The sequence below is a fragment of the Sceloporus undulatus genome, chromosome 5 (genome assembly GCF_019175285.1).
Source record: "Sceloporus undulatus isolate JIND9_A2432 ecotype Alabama chromosome 5, SceUnd_v1.1, whole genome shotgun sequence".
NCBI lineage: Eukaryota > Metazoa > Chordata > Lepidosauria > Squamata > Phrynosomatidae > Sceloporus > Sceloporus undulatus.
Window position 1 is genome coordinate 46,935,754 of NC_056526.1, and position 16,273 is coordinate 46,952,026.

At 38.8% G+C, this 16,273-nt stretch overlaps 1 protein-coding gene across 4 annotated transcripts in view; it reads left to right on the top strand.

Moving 5' to 3' along the window:
- POC1B (POC1 centriolar protein B) overlaps window positions 1–15,929 on the top strand; it is a 28,986-nt gene extending 13,057 nt beyond the window's left edge. For all 4 annotated transcript variants that reach the window (XM_042468873.1, XM_042468872.1, XM_042468874.1 and 1 more), the window contains exons 10-12: window positions 1,603–1,689; window positions 14,065–14,250; window positions 15,705–15,929. In XM_042468873.1, the coding sequence (XP_042324807.1) occupies window positions 1,603–1,689; window positions 14,065–14,250; window positions 15,705–15,803 (372 nt within the window). In that variant the 3' untranslated portion in view covers window positions 15,804–15,929. The remainder of the gene's footprint in view (window positions 1–1,602; window positions 1,690–14,064; window positions 14,251–15,704) is intronic.
- The last annotated feature ends 344 nt before the right edge of the window (window positions 15,930–16,273 follow it).

Below are 16,273 nucleotides of genomic sequence, written 5' to 3' on the forward strand. Positions count from 1 at the left end.
CTCTGTGTGCCCCAGTAGGGGTATATCTAAGATTTTTGCTTTTTGAGTGCAGTTCCAGACATTGGAAATGTTAACATTTGGAGGGGGCACAGTACAATTTCTAGAATTCCCTGCACAGAGAAAAGGACCAGAAAATAGGACCCAAAACACCTCAACATTAGGAGGAACTTCCTGACAATTAGAGCTGTTCAACAGTGGAAGACATTCCCTTGGAGAGTGATTGAGTCTCCTTCTTTGGAGGGCTTTAAACAGAGGCTGGATGGGAATGCTTTGATTGAGAGTTCCTGCATGGCAGGGGGTTTGACCGGATGGCCCTTGGGTTCTTTTCCAATTCTAGGATTTTATATATATATATATATCTCGTGCCCGTGTATGATGCAGGTGCACTGTATATGGTTTTCAGTCTGGTCTGTGCAATAGATATGGAGATGGAATAGAATAAGGAGTGATCTTGCAGCAATAATTAGAAAGAATAACTAAAAAATGAATGCTACAATTTTATAAAATAGTTTTAAATATAGCCACAGGGAAGAGAGTGAAAACACTTTGGATCAGGAGTTTCTGAAGAGGAAAACAGTTTTGGAGCTTCAGCTTATGTTGAAAGCCAGAGCCCTTCTCTGAAAGGGGATGTAAGGGAACATTCATTCTCTGTGGCAGTTATTCAACAGCTATTTCAAATTTCCCCTTTTGCCTCAATTCATGTTGTTATTTGTTAAAGCCCTCCATGAAACCCATACCTGCTGAGATTTATTTAGGACATCGTGCTTACAGTTATCCATAAAAGAAGATAAAACAGATAGAATGGAGCATGGACCTTCAGGGTAGAATATGGCCCTAGATACAGAATTTATTGCAGATATTCAAACATTTATTCACCAAGTTTTTAAAGACATCAATGGAGAAAAGGGACATAATGAATGCCATGATGTTGTCTATGGTTATTTGACATCTAGATACATTTATATCATTTTATATCTTCCTTTGTTATATTTTCTAGCTACTTTCTACCAGATGTCTTCCTAAATATTTCTTCAATTAATAATTTAGACATGCTTCATGGCAATTTGTTTCTGCTCTAGATACAGTACGTGGTCTCCCACTCTTTCATGCACTTCATTGAGCATCATTCAGCATATTATTTCTGGTACTCTTAAGAACTGACTCTTCCCAGCTGATCCGCTTGTGTATAAAACATCCCTACATAACTATCAGTGCAAAATCCAGATATTATTTGCAGTGCGTCATTCACATGGCAATGATTTCTGGATTTTGTGCACTCATGGTGAGAATTCTACAGTTAGTACTTGGCATTTGCGCTTAAAGCTTTAAACATATTTTCAAAGCTCAGTTTATCTGAGAACATAACTGCAAAATAATGGCTGCCTGTATATCTTCTGGAGAAGCTGATTGCCATATCATAATTCAAATCGTATGGACAAAGTTGGATAGCAAATATGTGTATTCAATGTTAATAAATGGATAAGAAATCATTTTCTTATACTGTAGATTTAATATAGAAGGATATATTATGTTGCCCCATGTAGTTTTTGAAGATTCAATTCTCTGTCCATTTTTCATATTCTCAAATCTGATTTTCAACAGATAAATCCCAGTTATGATGTAACAGACATGCAAACATTTGACCCACCTGTCATAGATATTAGCTCTTCATTTTCTGCAGTATCTCCGGTAAGTTTTCCAGGGGCATGTGCTAAATTGTATATATAACATGTATTCAGATAGATTAAAATTTATGTATGCAAGTTAGGATTCTGTTGGCCTGTACATTTCACAGATGTTGTGCATGACAGAGTATTCCTTTAATTGCAACCAAATTAGAAATGACTTCTGTGTGTAGAGTTGGGTATCACATTGTGCCAAACGTTTATCCCCTTATTTTATTTGGATGGTTTTCTTCCTCCGTTTTTGGCACAGATTTTGCTTCTCATTAATCTTCAAATGTTAAAAGCATCCCATTTGCAAACTCTGTAGAAGTCATTGTGGGGCAGGATAAGCGTGTACTACGTGTCAGATTTTTAAATACTGATGAGTCAACTTTTGAAAAAGTAATTGTGGTCTCTTTCACTACATGTTTATAATTTACATATAAAATATGAATACGATATGTGAAAATTGTCTATATTCAACCTTTGGGTTCATATGGAAACATCAAAATAATTTTTGAATGAGTGCATCTGTTCAAATATTTTATGTAAAGATATTAGTAAGTTCTGTTCTGCAAGAATAGACCTAACTAGCTCATGCTTCCAAAGCTTTATTTAGGATCCCATATTGTGTTGTTTTCTGAGTGCTAGAGCCTGTTGTGAGTCAGTTCAGGGTGCCTTCACTGGTTACTACTACAATTCAGGAGCTAGTTTCCCATGGTGTAGTCACATACTAGTGAGGTATCATATGAAAGCTTGACACTGTACTGGTGTGGCTAATTGTTCTAGTTGTCCTAGGAAGACCCATTGAATTAGCCCTTCCAGTGCTGGGTTTTAACATTATTGATGCAGTATTGGATGAAGCCACAAAGAAGGGGATCCCATACTGTCATGAAAAACATAGTGTCAAAAGTTAATAGTTTTTAATGAGTTTTTGGGCTATGTGGTCATGTTCTGGAAGAGATTATTCCTGATATTTCGCCAGCATCTGTGGCTGGCATCTTCAGAGAAGATGGCTGAAGATGCTAGCCACAGATGCTGCCGAAACATTGGGAATAAACTCTTCCAGTACACAGCCACATAACCCGAAAAATCCACAAAAAACTATGGATGCTGGCCATGAAAGCCTTCCATTTCACATGGTGTCAAAAATTTCAGACATAAGTCTCTAGTAATCAAGGTATTTGGGGCTAACATGTATCCACACTGTATATTTTTGGATAGTTTGGAATTACTTTAACCACTCATTATGGAACCATTAATATTCACTTATTCTTCAAAGACATCTTTGGCTTGTAATTGAGAAATACCCTGAAAAGAATTATAGAACAGGTCTTTAGCTCTTTGTGTAACAAAAGACATCAGAAGTCCTGCACCTTAAAGAAGATAAATATATTTTATGAGGGTTTCCCTTACGTTTCTAGGAAACCTTTCTTCTGTGACTCACTGCTCAATTAATTTATGGATATAGCAGATCTGAGTGCTTCTTAATTAGTCTTTTCTTACAATAGCTTATAATTATATAAGACAGAGGTACAGTGCTAGATACTAAATGGTACTTTATTTTCTAATATTTCTGCTTTTCATGTTTGATATATATATACAGTATATATATAGAGAGAGGTGTGTATGTGTGTGTGTGTGTGTTTTGTGAGAATTTCTTAGGAACATCTTGCATACCATCATTGCCCAATTTACTTGATTTAGAATGCAATTATGTGATGTACAAAACTAGAAAACAAGCAGTAAGAAAGTACTACATATTGAGCAGGTAGACAAATTTTGATTTCTTTTTCCTCTTAAAGTATGCAAAGGCTTATATGCCTACTATCCAGTCTGTATCTGTCCTTTCTTACACTGACTACTTTGTATAGTTAAACACAAAACAACTCCTACTTTTTCAGATGGTGGTAGCTGTAACTGATTTTATAACCTGTAAAAAGTACTCCAGAGAAGCCAGAGCTAAAACTATTGCTAGTCATTCTGGTCAAAAAAAGTATAACTAGGAATTACTCCATTTTTCTGGGTGAGGCTCCAGAATTTTTCTGTGTTGCTATAAGTAGTGAGGGTTTGCTTGACAATCTGTGTTAAAGTAACAACCTGTCATAGTGTCAGTTAACTGCTCGTGTAGTGTTCTAACTCCAGCACATTACGCAAACAGAGATCTTGAAGCTGCACTCAAAAAGAATTAATAATGCATACCAATGTGTTCATTAATAATCTCTGCTGAAGGCTTTGCATGGAAGAAAAAATCATCGGGACACAACAAAATCCAGAAACCACAAAACACTGATAGCTTTATTGAACCAATGAAAAAAACACAAAATACCTCATGCAAGCTTTGAAGCTCCTCTGAGTTCATCAGGCAAAGATGTTAAAAATCATACAGGAGAAGAAGAGTGATGGTGTTAAAATCAAAGGCCTACATTTTGTCTCAAATGTTACCTCTGCTGTCAGTTAAGATAATAGTATCAATATAGACAGAGGCCACCTCCTTTCTTGGCCATGTGGGGACAGAGACAAAGGGCAATAAAAAAAAACTAGGGGAAAAGTTATTAGCAACAGAAGAGTATCTGAGATGCTATCTCTGTCCTGTGCAGGTTAGGATGCCCCCTTTTTAGGCAGAGAACATTTCATTTCTTAAGAAGTCTCTGTGCTGTTACATCTGGAAAAGCTTTAGGTGCTGTATAGGCAAAACCTGCCAAAACTTGTATAGGTAGAACTACACTATCTTAATTGCTTCATAGGCAAAGAGTTTTAATATCTTTGCCTGATAAAGCCAATAAAGCTTCAGAAGTTTTCATGATGTATTTTGTGCTTTTTAGTTGGCTTTTACTGTTTTGTGAGTTTTGTATTTTGTTGTATTTTGCGGCATGGCCAACCTGGCTACATACAATGAATATGTTGCATTGAGACACAGACACTTCAGCGTTTTCTCCATTGTAATGTCATGAAATATTTTTCTTGTGAACTGTGACCTCATGTCTTCATCACCAGTTGTCCCCCCTCCATCATCTTTCTGTTGTGCCCCCATACTTCTGGGAATCTAACTTGCTGCCAATGTCTCACAGCTGATTCTGAGACATTTACAAAATGCCTCACAGCCATCAGCCCACACATCCACTAACAACTGGTTCCTTCCTCTTCATGTGGAAAAGCCACACTGAGAGCTGCACCCTGAGGAATGCAGAGACAGGAGCAAGGCTTTCACACAGGAAATTACTGCTCTCACAGGCTTAGAGAGTGCTTCTGTCACTTGGACTGTCTGCCCATAATGAGCTTCCTGCTGACCTACAAGATGATTTACTACTGATCTAAATGCCTTTGCCAGTCTGTAAGCATAACGGCAGCTAATGAAGCTGGAGATCAGCAGTTCTGTAAATATGTAACTGCCCTGTTCTAAACTTGAATGTGGTAAGGACATGCTTACTGGTTTGAGCTTTTTTCATTCCCTCAAATAACAACTGTTGTGCTTCACAGTGGAAAATAGTATTACAAATCACAGAGCCATTTATAAACAATTTTACTTTTACACAAATGCAAGTATAGCATTTTAGTGTAAACATTTTTAAAAAGCACTTAAGGGCTATAGCATTGTCAACTGACATCAGGAAAGAGAAGGCTGAAGTCTTCCATCCACTATTTTGGCTTGTTACTCATTGCAGTTAAAGGAGCTCACAAACAAGCATTGGATTGTGACCTGAAATTGGAGGATTGTCCTTGGTCCAATTTTATAGTTAGCTATACAGTCGGGCCTCTGTTCCGGACCCCCCTCCCCATGAAAATGGAAACTCGCATATATTCAAGCCTCATAGGTTTGAATGGGGCATGACGTGCGAGCGCCCCGCAGGGGCACACTCCATTGAAGATAACAGAGGTCGCCCCTCCATGAATAATAAAAAATGTGGATTTCAAGTCCGTGAGAAAGAAGGGACGACTGTATTTGGAAAATGTAAGAACTATGTGATAGTAGTGTAATATACAGTAGATCCTCGCCTTACGCGGGGATCCGTTCCAGATCCCGCCGCGTAAGGCGAATTCCGCCTATGCTCAAGCCCCATTGTAAACAATGGGGCTCGTGCACAGCGGCGTGGCGGCGCGCGGGGTGCAATGGGCGCACGCGCCCATTTAATTGAATGGGACGCTCTGCCCCGTGCGCGCCCCGCGGCTTGAGCGCATATGCTCAAGCCACGTAAGGCACGCCCGCAGGATAGCTATGTGTCTGTCCTTCCTTCTTTTTTAACAATCTAGATATATATGCAGTTTTGTGCAAGGGAAATTCATAGCCTCCAAAGAATGAAGTAAATTAGTAGGGGAGCACCATTTCTTTTAGACTATACAGTGAACCTACATGCAGAGAACAGCGCCCTCCCGTTAAAACCCTCTGGTTTTCTTGTACATGAGACGAGTAGGCTTTTCTAAGATGAGGCACTACATTTTTAAAGCACATGTAGGACAGCATTCTTTGACCTGGTTGCCCTCTAAGACTACAGGTTAGTTTTAGACACAACGTCTGTAGCTCTGCCCATTGACCATGATGTCTCAGTTGAAGAATTGTAATCCAAAACATAGGGAATACGTTAGATTAGGAAAAGTTGGGCTCTTCTTCTTGCCTTACTGGTTTGCCTATCTCAGACTGTTTTTATTCTGATTGCACTGTAGGAATAATAAGGCCAGTATAATACAAAGAGTTATTAATAGTTTTGCAGGATATGAACACTCAAAATGTTAAAGAAGGTTATTACTAATCTTACGAGTGGGCCCTACCACAAGATGGTGTCATCTATCCTCAACACTAAACAGAAATGTTCCTGTTCAGAGTTCCAGCCAGGCAATTGCTCAGGAGATGGGATGATTTTCACCCCTATAGCCCCCATTGGACCACATCAATGCACATGATATGGCCAGAAATGACATGATTTCATTTTGGGTTTGTTCTTAGAATCATAGAATAGAAACATAGAGTCATAGAGTTGGAAGAGACTACAAGGGTCGTCCAGTCCAACCCCCTGCCATGCAGGAACTCTCAATCAAACCATCCCAGACAGATGGCCATCCAGCCTCTGTTTAAAGACCTCCAAGGAAGGAGACTCCACTAGACTCCGAAGAAGAGTGTTCCACTGTCGGACAGCCCTTACTGTCAGGAAGTTCCTCCTAATACTTAGGTGGAATCTCCTTTCCTGGAGATTGCATCCATTGTTCTGGGTCTTCTTCTCTGGAGCAGCAGAAAACAAGCCTGCTCCCTCCTCAATATGACATCCCTTCAAATATTTAAACAAAACTATCATATCACCTCTTAACCTTCTCTTCTCCAGGCTAAACATCTCCAGCTCCCTGAATCTTTCCTACTAGGCCATGGTTTCCAGACCCATCACCATTTTAGTCACCCTCCTTTGGACACACTCTAGTTTCTCCACATCCTTTTTGAATTGTGTTGCCCATAATTGTACACAGTATTCCAGGTGGGGCCTGACCAGAGCAGAATATAGTGGCACTGTTACTTCCCTTGATCTAGACACTATACTTCTATTGATGCAGCCTAAAATCGCATTGGCCTTGTTAGCTGCCGTCTTGCACTGTTGACTCATGTTCAATTTGTGGTCTATTTGGTCTCCCAGATCCCTTTCACACATAGTTTTGTTCAGCCAGGTGTCTCCCATCCTATATCTGTGCATTTCATTTTTCTGCCCTTAGTGCAGTAGCTTACATTTCTCCCTGTTAAAGTTCATTTTGTTAGCTTTGGCCCAGCTTTCTAGTCTATTCAGGTCATTTTAGATTTTGATCCTGTCCTCTGGGGTGTTAGCTATTCCTCCTAATTTGGTGTCATCTGCAAATTTGACAAGTATGCCCCCACTTCTGTCATCCAAGTCATTGATAAAGATGTTGAATAGCACTGGGCCCAGGAGAGAACCCTGTGGGACCCCACTGGTCACCTCTCTCCAGAATTAACAGGAGCCATTATTGAGCACCCTTTGAGGGTTTTTTTTTTAAGTCTTGCCAACTTGGGTTTTTGTTTTGTTTTTGAAGTTTTGCAGCAGTTTTAACCCATTTGGGGCAGTTTGGGGTGAAAAATCACCCAAATTATTTTAAAAATTAAGGTCTGGGGAAATTGGAAGGATTTTGGGACTGCATGTTGGCTCTCCAGGTCACACTTTGGACACCTGCCTTTAGCTATTATAACAAGGCTTCTTAAACCTAGGATCCATAATCTATGGAAGTCTATTGAGGGGTTCTGGGATCTGTAATATGGGTACAAAAATATTGTTTTAATTTTTCTTCAAGTTCCTTGATGTCATTTTGAATATTTTCCTCTCATGCTGAATTTTAAGGTAAAAATGTAGTCTTTTTAGGTGTTCGTTGTATATATTCATTCCAAACTACTCTATGGCCTGTTACAGACTGCCAAAATAAAGCTGCTTTGGGTCTCTTTGGAAGTATGCTATTTAAATGATGCTTGCATCCTAAGAATCCGGAAGCTGCACCAAAAGCTTCACTCCGGTGCTTAGGAATGGAGTGTGGCTTTGGTGTGGCCTCCGGACTCTTAGGACCCATGCATCATTTAAATAGCATACCTCCAAAGAGACCCGAAGCAGCTTTATTTTGGCAGTCTGTAACAGGCCTATGTGAATAATATGTAAGGTGCTGCATATATATGTTACAGGATATTTTTTTTGCTGGAGTGGGAGACGCATAGCTACAGATTCACTTCATACTATTATAAAGCTGGTAGTGGTACAAGTTCATACCAATGCAGCTGACAAAGTTTTCCAGGAGACTTTCTCACATATCAGGCATCAAACCCCTATGAGAATACATTTGACTTTATTCAAAGCATTAGGTGAATACAAGTCTGATTAGCTGGGAGGAAAGATTTGTTGCTTCTTGAACCCTTTGTCCTGTTCTATCAGTAGCAGTTAACATTATCCTTAAGAGGCTTTCAAGTGCATTTAAAGTTTGGATAGGTTTCTAATTAATATGTTATGGGACTATTTCTTTGATCTTACTGTTCGCAGGTGGTTTAGCACATGGCTCTGATTTCTGTGTTCCAACAAATAGTAGCCAATTCATAAGGTGCATCCTTTGATAAAATGGCTGGTTCAGGATGGGTAACTCTGCAGAACCCTGCTATGTGAGCCCATAGTCCATTTTGGCATGTAGAAACAGTTGGGAGGTCCTTTGGATGGTGCTTATTGCATTTTAAAAGCATGACTGTTGGAATATGGCTTATAGAGAGATCTTGTAGCATCTTTGAGACTAACTGAAAGAAAGAAGTTGGCAACATGAGCTTTTGTAGAAGTAGACTGAAGTCTGCGAAAGCTCATGCTATCAAATTCTTTCTTTCAGTTAATCATAAAGGTGTTACAAGATGTCTCTACATACTGATTCTATAGAGTAACACTAATTCTATATCTTAGAATATAGCTTGATACGAAGAGAGTTTATACTAGGTGCCCACTTTTTTGGGATTATTATTTTATTCAAAAACATGTATAAAAATCTTTCATTTGGTTTGCAATTTGTGTAGAATTTACATTTAAGTGATTTTTTAAAAATCTGAGCAAGGAAGAAGTTCAAGCAGTCACAGGTGATTCCCAGAGCTTGGAGTGACTTCAAAACTTCTTAGTTCACCACTGCTGCAAACTGAAAATCCAGACAACAAATTCATATGTGTGAATGATGTTCTGGACATGAAGGAGTGGGGATTAGGAAAAGTAGCTGTATTCCCCCCCCATGCTTCAAAGGCAAGGAAGACAAGAAGCTAGTGGGTTGGAGAGGGAGGTGGGATGAGGCTGTAAAGTTAGATTGGGAAAAATTGGCTTTTGCTGGAGCTGCAGTCCAGTTAGAAGCTAGAAAACACTGCATCATCATTAAGAGGCTTTGCTGTGAGCTCTTCCTCGGGCTATGTACACATATGGTCTGAAAAAACTAGCTGCAAATTAAATCTGGCTCATTTTTATTTTGATTGTAAATAGTGTGAATGTTTTGGAGTTTTGAAGTTATTTGTCCTTCTCGTTTTAAGAGCTTCCTGCTGCAGCTGTTTACAGGGACACGGAAGACCAGCCTTTATTACATTTCGTTACCTCTCTCTGTAGAATTCTTATTGTTATTTTTGGCACCTTGGGTCTGCCCAAGAATATTGGTAGTTTTTGAAGGTACTTGTATATGCTTCTTCCTGAAAGGTTTCTATTTTGAGTTGACTTCCTAGCTGGGAATTTCTCACCTTGGGGAGCCCAGAGCTTTTGATGACTTTAGTCTCTGGTGGAGTACCAGATTTATTTTGCTGATAGGTGAAAAATGAACCATATTCAATTTGAATGCTTAAGTGTAAAATAAGTATACTTGAGCTTCAACCAATATATCCATGTCGCCTTAAGGAACACACAATTCTTTACTGTTTCTATATGAGCTTTCACAGAATTGTTCTAATGCCTCACACAGAGCCTATCCTAACATAGAAGACATGCAGAGAATGGCCAGCTCTAGCCTCCATCTAAGCACCAGCAGTCCCCTGTGTGCCTCTTAAGGGGCTAGATGTTGTTGTTTGAGGTTGAAAAACAATGCCCAAAGCCTCCCTGAAACCTATTTGGAGTAGTAAATACCACACTTGTGGGGCTTCCCAAACAAATGCCCATATTTTGCCCTCAACCCAGTTTATCTGTTTTAAAGACCACAGGACCACTTTGTGCATGGCTCAGCGGCTTATGCAGTGTAATGCCACTGTTGTGCTAAATTTAACACAGCTGTCATGCTTAGCAAATAAATAAAGCTGGCATAGCTAAGCACAGCTGCAAAAGCAGTAACTGAGGAAGTGCGTTTATTCTCTCCCCCCCCCCTCAAATCCTGCACATGTTATAATAAAACCAAGTCACTGGGAGATTTCACACACATACACACACACACCTGCCTTGTTCTGAAATGACCTAGTGCCCTCTAAAAGCTTGGACAGCTTTAGGTAAAATTAGTCAAAATAATAAAATGAGTGATGAAAATGTCAATTTCATGATTGAGGGAAAGAGTAATCCTTTTAGGCGTGTTGCTTGTAGGTTGTGAAGGGGAGGTTCTGTATGGCCACAGATTCACAATCTATTCCTAGGGCTTAATTTGTCAATGCAGACTTCCATAGTCGCACAGTGTTTCCCTGAGAAACTACCAGGGACTGTTTATTTTGCTCCTCTCATTTAAGAATTAGAGTGGATACATATGTACCAGCTTTAAATACTCCATAGATTATTCAGTTGTGTTGAAATCAATGCATGCTACAGACCCTGGTCCTCTCCCACCCCTTCGAAAGCAGTGCAAACATTTCCCAGGCATTGCAGGTGTAATGTTCTGCAAATTGTGGTTTTCTGTACAACACAATTCATATGGTATAGTGCTAGCAAAGGAAATCTTAAGCCTGTTCAGGTTTAGGTGGTTAAAATGGAACATAGTATGATTTGTTGTTGTTTTACATGCCTTCAGGTCAATTACCAACTTCTGCTGACTATCCTAGAATTTTCTTGGCAATAATTCTTTAGAGGAGGTTTGCCATTGCTTTCCTTTTAGGTTGAGAGAATATGATTTGCCCTAGCCCACCCAGATTGTTTCCATGCCTGATCAGACCTCCATCTCCAGCACTCAAACAAACAAACAAAACAAACAGCTTCATTTATATACCGCTTCATACCAAGCTAGCAGTGTCTAAGCGGTTTAAAACTATAAGCTAATTGCCCCCAACAATCTGGGTATTCATTTTAGCGACTGCAGAAGGATTCAAGCCTGAGTCAAGCATTGAGCCCTTTTGCTGGTATTGAACTTGCAACCTTATGGTTTTGAGTGAGTGTCTGCAGTATAGGCATTTAACCACTGTGCCACCAGGGCTCCTCCAAACGACTAAGCCATGATGACTCTCTTAACATAGCAAGATACCTAAAGTGAAAATAATATTTTATTCTTCTGTTTTGTTTACAGACTGCAATGGTCAGGAGCATTTTGTGATTCTGGCATTGCTGATTCTCTCGATTCAACTCATTTTATGATTGTAATTGTCAATTGTGTGAATAGTAGTTCTTCACTGAAAACTTGGACTTGTCGTTTAGAAACAGAACTATTCGGTATTATGGCCCATTCTAGGATAACATTGTTAAAAATTTAATGTCAGTACTAGTCTCTACAAGCTTATTAGGGTGCACTGCACTAAGTGTTGCTGCCATACAAGTTACAGTAATAGCATGTGTATCATAACTGTTCTTTTTTACAACCTATGTTCTTCTTAACTGGTACATTCAAGTTAGAGAGACAGCATGTAGTGGTTTGAGCATTAGGCTATGGCTCTGGAAACCAGGGATTTAATCCTCACTTGGCCATGGAAACCCACTGGGTCTTAACCTCAGGTGGGGGGGGGGGCAAAGGCAACACACACACCTCAAACAAATTATGTCAAGAAAACCATGTGGTACATTCCCCTGAGGGTTGTCATAAATCGGAAATTATTTGCAGGCACACAACAACAGCAGACATTCAGGTTTTACATGCCCCTTGAAGGAAAGGACATGCCTTCTCATTTTTAGTGGTATGTCAGTATGATAAATGATTATGAGAGCCCTTAACTCTTTAGAAAGAGTAACATCAAACGGCTGTTGATTGGCATTGTATTCCTTTTACTTGCATGAATTCAAAGTGCATTAAACTAGCAAACCTAAATACAATTTTTGTTACCCTGTTCTACAAACAACAATATCTTAGTGTAGTCCTGTACAAGTCTACCGAGAAGTAAGCATCACTGAGTTCAGTTGGACTTAATCCAAAGTAAACATATGTAGGATGGCAACTCTTCTTCTTAACAAATATGCTTAATGAAAGTAGCATTGTGTTTCTTTTCTACAACTTTGTGTACTACAAAGTGGCACAAGAAAGTTCTACATCTGTAGTCAAAGTGGGAGCCTGCTGCCCTATTTTTGAAGTGCTTGCCTCACCAACGTCATGATTCATTTAGAAGGCCTATCTTCAAATCCTTATTTGTCATGAGATCATTCTGGCATTTCACAGGAAGCTGTCAAATATGTTTTATGTGTGAGAAGGCCGGCCAAAGATTAAAGGGAGATGGTTTTTGAGTTGTATCATATAGCATGAACTTTCTCCAGAACTAGTGTATTTTCAGGCAAAATTAAAATGATTGGGTCTAGAAAAGGGAGTGCTTTATTCTTAAATGTAACAGCATTTTATTTTAAGTATATAGCTGGTCTACATGGAAGAGTGTCCAAATAAGGCCCTACAACAACATAGCAAACCTTTCAACACATTCAGAAAGAGTGACACCTATTCACTTTAACTAGGCCTTCCTGTTTTAACTACAGTAATTAGTTGCAAACTACATATGACATCCCTATTCCTATGAAACAGATTCTGGGATATGTCATCATTCTTATCCATACATTTATGGCGTGTATGATTTTTGTGCTTAACTTTATATGTGTTTAAGTAAATGCAGCTCAGTATATCTGAAGAACTTAGCCTATGTTAATGGCAAGCAAATATTTTTGTTTCCTGGAAATTCCATAGTATACAACATGGTACTTTGAACTCCAGATATTTTTGTCTTCTTTTTTGTTTATTTGGGGGCCTTCTTTCTAGTGCAGCATCACCAGGGAGAATGCATTTTATGTTTTTCATATTGTTCAGTAACTCGTTCTATAACCTGCATGCCATTTCCACCTTGTTACAGAACATCCCAAAACTGTTCATTTCGAATCAGAAGGTGTAAGCCTATCCCATCTTAAGCCTCAGCTTGCTTATTATATTGATTTGGAACCACTTTAAATGCCCCATTTGTGTGCTGCCTACCAAAATGGCTTCCATGTGACAATGATCTTACAAGGCAAATGTAAGCAACTTGTGACTCTCCAGAGTTTGGATTACAGTTCCTCCCACCCCACCCCCAATGCCTGGCCATTAACCATGCTAGTTGGGTCTGATAGCAACTTAAATGCAACAACATCTGGAGAGCATTCAGATTGCCTGCCCCTCAGGTAGGGGCTATAACATGTCAAATCATAGCAAAATCCAAAGAGCAACTTAAGATGAATCTAAATTTGTTGTCTTAGAAATCTGATACACTCAAACTAGCTGTATAGATCCAAGCTCATATGTACTTGCTCAGTCATGTAGTCTTTGGATCAGTTACCACTAGGAACACTAATCTTATTTAGGCCATAAAATCTTAATACATGTAAGAGGAAGAAAGTATAGGATTTGGATCAGTCATCTAAATTTTTGTAAAACTGGGTGTAGAAGTGCCAATGCAATAATTGTTGATTTTATGCTTTTTTTCTTAACAAGGGAGAACGTGATATTCCTAGCTATCAAATCTGACATGTTTAAAGCTTATCATGTATATTCTCTGCTTTCTCTTTAAATGAAGACAAAGGTTCAGCAGCAGCCTTGTGCTCTATCCTCTCCAACAGTATCAAAAAGGAATTTGGAGGGTGAAAAACAAATATTGCACACTATGGAGGAGCCAGGCACTATGGAGGAAGCCATAGGCATTTCGCCAGTTCTGACTAACGCCTTGGAACACATTGTTGAACAACTTGATGTTTTAACACTTGTAAGTTCCCAACACCATCACATCTTCTGGATTACCATGTTTCCCTTTATTAAACAGCTTTCATTTTTCTGGATGAAATTCTAACAAACAAACCAGAGGGTGGGGTGGGGGTGGGTTTAAAAGAAAGGCCTCCCTGTGTGGGAAGAGTGTGTCCAAACACTGGGCTTCTATCCCAGACTGGAAATCCCCACTTTAGGCTTTATTTACTTATTTACATACTGTTAAAGGATTTATACCCTACCCTTCAAAAAATGTTCACAGGGCAATTTACATGGTATCTGTTCATAGGTTCACACACTAGCCAGATGCAGACTTCTGTCTCTGCTCAACTCTTCAGCTGTAATAAACAGATAATAAAGATGTAACAATTACCAAGATAATGTTCATAAAGTAGGGTTTTAACCAGTCAAAATCAACATGCCAAACATCTTTAAAGATATATTTTTGAGATTCTGAAGAAAGCTGCTATAAGAATATTTAATGAAATCTGATACAGTTTATTTTTAGGGGAAAAATTATTTTCATTACTAAGGTAGTACTGTACTAGAGCATTGCTCCGTTTCTGATTGTGTCTGTGGAACCCCAGAACATGCCTTATTCAGTGTAGTTATATTCAGAAAGATCTACTTGCAACTTCTTAGTAATTTTTTTCTTCTGAAATCATGTTTAAGATACTCCACATTATAGCTGAGAATATATTTCAGAAGTGATACCATTGAAGTGCTGAGCTCCAAAACAATTTCAGAAATATATGATATTCATCCATATCATATAGTTCTTTCAGCTCACTATATACACATGCTGGGGTCTTAAGAGCTCCCTGTGCATCAGCAGAAAGCACGTCCAAGTGTGCCTAGGCAGGAGAGACTCCCTCCTCAGCTGCAGCCTCCATGCCACAACACATGTTTCTCCTACACCTGTTCAGGGACTGCAGCTGTTCAGGAGGAAGTTGGGGGAGCTGAAAAATCCTGGCATGTGTGCAGTACATCTCACATGGTTCTTTGGATCCCAGCTTATGAAAGGGGATTTCTCAACACTTTCATTTCCACAGCTATCTGTCCTAAGTAAGGTAGTTACTTAGAGGATTTATTTTTATTTTTCATAACAACTAATATATAAATACACGTTCCAGTGGTGCCATATGGGAATTCTCTGCCAGAGCAATTATTTAGGACTAGACTTGAATGCTCTTCTTTAGCACTGTATTTTGATGCTGAAACTATTATATGTAATACTTACACATCAAAAGCACAGGCATAAATATCCAGATTGATGGCATATAAAGAGAGATTCTTTCCAAAAGTAATGTCTTCATAACACTTCTGTTGGTTAGTGAGACTTTTCTAAGGGTTGGAATATTAGAACCAAAACCTTTTGCTTTCTGCAGTTATCTGCAATTAAATAATTGCATATTTCAGTGTCACTAATAAACACTTGTTTTCCTTTTGTAACAGACTGTCTCAATCTTGGAGCAGCGCTTAACTTTAACTGAAGATAAACTGAAAGAATGCTTAGAGAACCAAGAGAAGCTGTTATTTTCTGTCCATCACTGAGAATAACCAATATGAATCTTGATAGACACTTTTTAATATGTTTTCAGGGAAGTAATGGATGGCAGTCATAAAATAAAGCAAAGAAAAAGTGTCTGTAAGAAATTTACTGAAAATCATTGATAAAATTTGAACATATATATTTTTATTTTATTAAATATATTTTGCTTTTTTTTAACATACTGTCTACCTATCTGTGTTCTAATATTGAACATGTGAGGCACAGTCCCAGCCTCTCCAATGAATTGGTATAATTCTGGACCTGTAGAGTTACCCCATTCCTGCCTCATGTGCAGTGATGTTTATATTAGAATAAAAAGAAAGAAAGAATATTTACAAATATTTGAACAAACATAAAAGGTGTTTCTCAAGTGTTGGAAAACTTCAACAAGGCGAAACCTATGAGACAGGGATCTTTCATGTACAGGACTTAGAGCCCTATAACATGACAGCAGTGGCTTTCTCCTTGCCTC